This window comes from Frankliniella occidentalis, unplaced genomic scaffold (assembly GCF_000697945.3).
Source record: "Frankliniella occidentalis isolate FOCC.00 unplaced genomic scaffold, Focc_3.1 Scaffold78, whole genome shotgun sequence".
NCBI lineage: Eukaryota > Metazoa > Arthropoda > Insecta > Thysanoptera > Thripidae > Frankliniella > Frankliniella occidentalis.
Window position 1 is genome coordinate 471,814 of NW_026267208.1, and position 7,853 is coordinate 479,666.

At 53.3% G+C, this 7,853-nt stretch overlaps 1 protein-coding gene across 1 annotated transcript in view; it reads left to right on the forward strand.

The window, feature by feature from the left end:
• The window catches only part of LOC113214528 (lachesin-like), a 173,165-nt gene that overhangs the window by 154,284 nt on the left and 11,028 nt on the right, over window positions 1-7,853 (forward strand). The window contains exons 5-7 of the mRNA XM_052268880.1: window positions 1,436-1,564; window positions 4,743-4,881; window positions 5,394-5,542. Coding sequence (XP_052124840.1) covers window positions 1,436-1,564; window positions 4,743-4,881; window positions 5,394-5,542 — 417 coding nt within the window. The remainder of the gene's footprint in view (window positions 1-1,435; window positions 1,565-4,742; window positions 4,882-5,393; window positions 5,543-7,853) is intronic.

Sequence of the window (7,853 nt, forward strand, 5' to 3'; positions counted from 1 at the left end):
TTCCCCTTTTCCTCCCTGCTCCGACTTGGTTATGCCACTGCTGCTGCGAGCTGTCGAGTGGCCGCTGGGCCGGGCCGGCCGGCCTAATATTTGTTTTAAGTGAACGAGGCGCATCTCTTTCTCGAGTGGAAGTCCTAGTCGTCCTCGCGGCCGTGTTTGTGAGCGACGAGCGGCAGCAGCAGCCTTTATTAATCCGGGTGTAGCCGGCCCGGCCCCCTCACCCTCGCCTGCCTGCGAGACAATATAAATGACGGCCCTGGTAATTAGGATAGTAATGAACGGTGCGTTTGCCCCTACCCCCCTCGTCCGCAGCCTCTCGTCTCACTTCACTCGCCTGGCAGGTCCATTTCCTGAGCAAGTATCAGCGATCCTTCAGTTTATACGGACCCAGCCGCCGCTGCTGCCGGCGGCGGCGAGCGACGAGCGCGCGCCAGATTACTCTGCAGAAACTGTTTCCTCTTTGTCCTCCGCAGCGTCCCGCGCGACTCGCTGGCGTGTGTTAGAGATGTAGTGTTTGTGGGGGAGAGAGGGACAGACTTACAGAGAGAGCGCCGCGGGACGGTCTGTTTGTGCGGCGGTGCCAGCAGTGACGTGCTGGGGTCTGCGCAGAGCCGCGCAGTGAGCCGCCGCTGCGGGGAAGAAGAGGAGGAAGTGACCACATGCCCAACCCCTCCCCCTCACGTCCCCCCTCCCACTTGCCGTCAGTGTTTAAACCGACGCTAGCTCCACTTAACTCCAGCTTACCGCGCGGGGTACGGCAGCGCGGCGCGGCAGTGTTGCCTTTCGCCGCCCCCGCCCCCCCCCTTTCCTCCTCCCCTCACGTCATGTGTCCCCCCTCGTGACTCTCCTCCTCCCCCCAGCAGCGTGGGTGACAAGGGGCCGGGTGGTGCGGCCCGGCTCTGCCCCTCGGCTGCTGCCCGGCTGCGTGTGTCACATCTTGGCCACACACGGCGCGTGCTGCGCGCGGCCCTGGCCGGCTTTACCCTCTCCGCCAGCGTGCCGCCCCAAGGCCGGCGCGGTTTACGCCGCCCGCTGTATGTACGCTACAGCTCGCCCGTTGTTTCCTCTTCGCAAAGGGTGGAAAATGCTTGTCGCGATGGTGGGTGTTGTCGCCGTGCTGTACGATAACGTCCACCCACGCACGGTAAAAACAGTGTCTAATTTTTTCTGAGGAAAATGAGGAAAACTGTGAGGAACTCCCATATTTGAAGGGAAACTACTATGATTTCAAGGAAATCTTCTATTAGCATAAGGAAATTCCCACATTTTTGGGGGTAGTCTTCCTCAGAAACCTTTTTTTCTAAAAAAAAAAAACAAACAACTAAAAACAACAAAAGCAGACATTCTTACCCTGCACGTGCTAAACGTTAAGTATAAAAGTTGCCTTCTTCCAAATATTATTTTAATTTTAACTCTTCTCTTTCTTTGTTTCCAGTCGACAACTACAGTTCGGAGACCTTGCCGCTCGTGCGGATCACTCGGCAGCAGATGGGCGCCTACCTCTGCATCGCATCCAACGAGGTGCCGCCCGCCGTGTCAAAGCGCATCAGCCTCAACGTCAATTGTGAGTTAGCCCATTTTTTATACACTAAGCTATCCACGAGATATAGTTACAGAAATTCCTAAAAAAGGGAAGTTTAGTTAACATGACCTGCTTGCAAACTAGCCGTTTGTAAACACAAACTAGCTACTTGCAAGCTTTCAAACAAACAGCAGAAAATCGTAAATCACAAACAGAACAGTTTGTAATACAAAGGATGTTTGCCTTGCATGATTGCAAATAGCGTGTGAGCGTTTACACTGATAAACTAAGTGTGCAACTGCAAGTAGAATACTTGCAAGTGTTAAGCAGTGTTAAGCAGTTGCACACACACTTAGTTTATCAGTGTAGGTTTTAACGGTGTGGCCCCACCGCACGTGTCGCGGTGTGTGCCGCCGTTATGTGGCGCGGAGGCCCTCCTTGTGGTGGGCCCACGGCCCCGCGCACAATGCCCGTGTTCCGGGGAGTATGTATTACCGGCGGGACATTCATTCTACAGCCGCCCCCTCCACCGCCACTGCTATGGACCACGCACCGGCCCCTCCGCGTGCCGCTTATTTCCACTCCAGAACTACTCCAGCAGCGTCGCTGGGCGCTGCTGGGCGAGCAGGCGAGTCGTGTCCGGTTGCGGGGTGACCAACAAAGCGCGCGGGGTCCGTTCGAGAGCCCCTTCTGCTGGCTGCTGCGAGCGGCCTGGAGCGGGCAGAAGCCCCCCGCCCTCCACACTCTCATCCTGTTACTGATTTTTTTCAGCTTTTGTCAGTATTCCTGCTGCGCAAAAACCTTTATAAGCGACTGACAACTGCTTTCATCAGTAATACGAAATAATTTCTTTTTTAATTACTGACACTGTTTTCTTTTATCAGTGAGCTACTTACAACGATATCCATAATAAGTAACAAATTAGTCAGTAATCCTGCTGCATAAAAACCTTTATAAGCTACTAATAAATAAATCAGTACAGGTCTGAGAGTGCAGAGTGTCGGGGCGCGGCGCATTGTCGCAACAAACACCTCTCTCTCTCTCTCTCTCTCTCTCTCTCTCTCTCTCTCAGCCACTGCTAATCCGCTGACAGCGCCGAGCCGGGCGGCGGCCGAGGAGGCGCAGTGCGCGGGACGAAGAGGCCGGGCAGTTGCTCTCCGCTGTACAGAGGGACGGCCGTCTCATGGGGGCCCTCTCGAGCCGTCGAGCAGGCCGCTACAGCGGGCTCCATAGTCCTGGCCGCACCAGCGTCCTCCAGAACACCCTCCCTCACGACAGTCTTCCAGAGCCTGTGTTCACGATAGAATTGACACCCACAAAATCGTTTGCTTACCAAAACAAAAATAAACTAGGCACTTATTTTTTCAGCTTGATTTTAACAACTAATTTATATGACCTTAGTTGAGATAAACTAATTGATGAAACATCATTAGTTAGCGAAAAGCATAACACTATTGGATTGATACACGTAAAATCAATCTGCTATCTACGTAGACTTGTTTAGTAGGAATGTTCGAATATTCCTGTTTGATCAAACAGTGAAACAGTGTGTGTAATTTCCGAGTAATTTCCCTTAAATTTTCATCCTATGTCCCGAAATATGGGTAATAATCTACAAATACATTTTTCTGCAGAAAACAGTCAGTATTCATACCTAATCCCAGAGGCCTACCCTACCCTGCAGGGTAACAACATATTGCGCATGTGGCGTCCGCGTACGCACATACATAGGCAAGAGATTTTGTTGAGATGTTTACAGGTTGCACGTGCAAACGGGGAAACATGCACTGCTCGCTCAACATCATGGGGGGTAGCGTTGAGGGCAGCCGGTGCCTTTACTCAAGGACGGATTATCCCCCACCCACGCCCCCAACCCCCATCCTCTTTTCCTCCCCCCTGCCCCCGTCACCGGAGCCCGAACCCTACTTCGGTCCGGCCTCCGCCGGTCCAGACAGCCCCCTCACCCGAGCGGGACTAGCAAAATATAATTATACTCGCCCGGGCCGGAGGCACTCTGAAAAGTAGAAGTCGGCTGTGCCGGAGCCGTGTCGGTCACGGTAAGCCACAGAGGGGGGAGGCAGCTGCGTTAAAGACGTCATATAGGGGAATCGTGCTCAGGCTTGACGAGTAGCGGGGGGTTTCCGCGCAAAACAACAAATTTATCAGTAATTTTGTTTTTAAAGCATCTCTTAACGTTCCCAGCAATTGTTAAATGGTACACATGCCTGATCGAGGCCAAAACTCATTTGGGCAGATATGGTGCTTTTTTACCGTACCCTTAGTCTACAAGAAAAATTGAACTTTGTCAGGATAGTTTTGACAACGTTTTACGTACCGACCTTTAGACATCGTACATTAATGCACTTCGTATCGGGTCGCTCGCCGTTTGTCCATGTAAGTATGACTGTACTGGAGTAGCAACTAAGTACGTTGAAATGTGCGCCGCGCTGGCTGGCGAAGCTATCTCCTCTGAAGCCAATCGACGCGTCCGGCGAACAAAGGCGAATCTGCGGAGCGCCCGGTAACAAAGGCGAATCTGCGGAGCGCCCGGTAACAAAGGCGAATCTGCAGAGCGCCCGGTAACAAAGGCGTATCCCCATAAGAAATCCTACACAGATTCGCCTTTGTTACCGGGCGCTCTGCAGATTCGCCTTTGTTACCGGGCGCTCCGCAGATTCGCCTTTGTTACCGGGCGCTCCGCAGATTTGCCTTTGTTCGCCGGACGTGTCGCAATGTGCTTAGAAATCTCACCCACTCAATTTTTGAAAGCCTATGGTCTACTGCAACTAATGATTCCCGCGTTTTGAGTGTAGCATCATTCAAACCGGAGCTACGACGCCTGGAACGCCGCAGACCAGTTTTCTGCCATCTGCCACCGGTGAATGTAGAAAGAGACAGTCAGGAAAGAAAAGTCAGGGAAATTGTTCCGACGGTCATGGGGAATCCAGATGTGTCGTGGATTAGGGTCGCTCGAATACTGTTTTGGTCTGAGTCGGAACATTCTTATTTTTCTTTTGTTTCTTTCGTTGAAAGTCTTAATGACTAATGACTCGCTAATATTTCATTGCAAAAATACATTACGATTTCGAAACATGATGGAAATTTATAGAAACGTAAGCGGAAATTTCAGGAGCAAAAATGTAGGGAACCAGTGGCATTTCTTCTCTCCTCTGTCACATTCTCCTTCTCACGGTTCGCCCCCAAATGTCTTTGTTTGCAGTTGCACCCACCATTCACGCGCCCAGCCAACTGCTCGGCGCGCCTGTGGGCACAGACGTGACGCTCGAGTGCAAAGTGGAGGCCTACCCCAACACGATGAACTACTGGGAGGACCACAAGTCCACCATCCTGCTCAACGGGTGAGTGAGGGGGACGCGGCCCGCGCGGGCGGGCGCCTGGCAGGCGGGCAGTCCCGCCGTGCCACGGCGCGCGACGGGACTGCCTACCCGCCCGATGGCAGGGGCCGTAGTGGAGCCATCGCCCCGGACATCGTCAGTTAATTTATTGAAATTTTTGAATTTGGGTGCTATTTACACACTAAACCCTTCTACATTTTGCTGTGCCTAAACATGCACAATTTCATGCGTAAATATTTACACTTGTACAACATTATGCATAAAAATTGTGTATACTTAGGGCTGCGTAAAATCTTGCATGTTTTATGCACATGCACAACAAAGTACATAAGGGTTTAGTGTGTACAAAATCTTTGTTTATCGTACATCTCCAAGTACGTTCAAATGTCAGTACAATGAAAAACAGTACATTCATTTGTTTCTTCTTTTTAAATAATACCAAAAGCTGCAGTCTTTTTCTGCGTACTATCAAAATCACAAACGCGGGACGTGTTTATAACGAGATGATGTTGCAGATCCAAGCACGCGGTCAGCGAGAGGCGCGAGAGCTACCACGTGCACATGTACCTCACGGTGCTCAACCTGACGCTGCGCGACTACGGCGTCTACCGGTGCATATCAAAGAACAGCCTCGGCGCGGCGGACAGCACCGTCAGGATTTACGGTGAGTGTGCGGGTCGCGGGTCGCTGCCATTTCTAATTCGACCCTGAAAATGTTAACTGGCCTAAGACGGTGTTGACGACTCCGGCACCGCGTGATGAAAGGGCGCCCCCCCCCCTTTCCCTTCCTTCCTCCTCCCTCCACTAACTCGCTGCCAGCTGACTGCTCCATCCGTGCTGCTCAAGCTGTGGCTCAGCGGGCGTGGCTGGGCGTGGCTGAGCGTGGTTGCAGTCAACCGAACCACAGCGCGCCCCCGCCCCAGCCAAGACGCCTCAACACCCTCGCGACCCTCGCTTGGCCGCGTTTGCTCCCCCTAACCCTAACCCCCGTCTCTCCCTCTCTCTCCCCTTCCCTCTATTCCTCTTCCCTCTCTTTCCGTCACACGCACTTTCTCTTTCCACATCCGTCTGCCGAAATGGGATTCAGTCAAGAAAATATCTACCCAAGCACTTTTTCTCCTTTGAAACAACGAGGGTATACGAACTACTTTATTTCGCAAGCTGTTTTTTTGCCGTTTACGGTCGAAAATTGAATCCTTCTCATCATCGCAAGTGCGTCGCTTCGGCGTCCCTCAGACCCACCAACCCACCACGATTTGCCCGAATGTAAATGGGTTCCTTTGCCTCGCATTTGATTTCGTCGGCCTCGGCGCTGAGTGCAGCTGCGGCCAGCCAGCCCTCGGCCCGTGCCCAATACAATCTCAGGCCATTGGCCGGCCTCGGTCCGGCCGGGGGCCGAGGCCGGCCAGCCAGCTGCAACCAACAGGCCAGTGGTGCCAGATAGCTGAGAAGGCCCCTAGAACTGTTGCTCCCATCGTAAACTCGTTCGGGCGTAACGCGACAGCAGTGCTATATCCTCTCATCTCTTCTGCCCCTCCCCCTTTCTCTTTCTCTCTCTCTCTCTCTCTCTCTCTCTCTCTCTCTCTCTCTCTCTCTCTCTCTCTCTCTCTCTCTCTCTCTCTCTCTCTCTCTCTCTCTTCCTCTCACCCTCTCCCTCTGCATAGGGCCGGCGCGTTTGAAGGGTCACCGAAACGGTTTTGGCTGGAGAGGGGTCAGATGGACGCCTGGGTGTGTACTCCCTCTCTCTGTTTCTCCCGTTCTATTTCTCTCGCTCCTTTTGGCAGTCCCTCTGTCTCTTCCTTCCCCATCTCCCTCCCCCACCCCCCATCCTACCTCTCTTCGGCCCTGACCAGGTACTCGAATAATCCCCCCCCTTCCCCCCTCCTCCTCTCATTCCGGAGCGCAGATAAACACCAGCAGCTTACTGCTTGGGGCCTCCGCGGTAACTTTGCAATACTATAGATCAACAACTTTGCGGCGGCCCCCGCAGCATATTCAGTACCCGATCGCTTTGGGGCATCGGGGCCCAGGTAAACGTAATGTGGAGGTCCGAGCAGGCCCTCGGTCCGGCCGCACATCAGGGAGGGGGAGAGAGAGAGAGAGGGGGGGGGGGGGCCTTCGTGAAATAGGCGATGGTTTGGTCAAAACTGTGCGACTGCATGCAGTTAATTCTCCTTGTCGCAAGATTATCTCTTAAATTCCTATGCGTGTGTGATCTGAAATGAAAGTTAACGGCAACCATTTATAGTTCACCGTAGCGACTGTATTCAAATGATGTAGTGGTTTTTTTTTATGTGTGTGTGTTAGAAGTCTGCGTGGCTATCCCGCCGCTGGTCCCCGGCCTTTACCACACCCGCCACCAGACCAACACCACCACTTGCAAACTGACAGCCTCATCGCCGAGAGGCATCACTACTGCCCGTATCTGTGCACTACTCTGGCAGACGGATTGGTCTCCCCCGCCCCCCTCCTCTCTTTCCGGCCGGGTTGGGTGTGGGTGGTGGGGAGGAGATCGGGTATAAGCCGTCGATTGAGACGAGGGTCCCACCGGTCCCGCTGCTATTACAGCCTGGAATGGCTAGGTGGGTGGCCGGGGTGGTTACCACCGCGCGTCCTAAACTACTGCCAGGACTTTGGCACAGGGCACCGCGCTAATACACTGCAAACATAAACTGTTTAACCGAAGTGGATGCCAGCCTCCCCCACCCACTACCCCCAAGCCTTCCCCTCAAACCACCGCTGATTACGTTTTCGTGACGGACTGTGAAAAAGTTTGTCATTCCGAGTAGTAGTGTGGTGCCGCGGAGGTACGACCTCCATCCCCCCCCCCCCTCTTAGCACGTTTTGTAAAATGATGGGGCAAGTTTTGCTCCGTAATATTTGTGACGTCGTCGTCGTCGGAGTGAATTCAAACGTCGTCGTCTGAAAACTTCCGTGACAGCTTGTGGCGAGCGTGGCTGAGCGTGGCGGGGGGG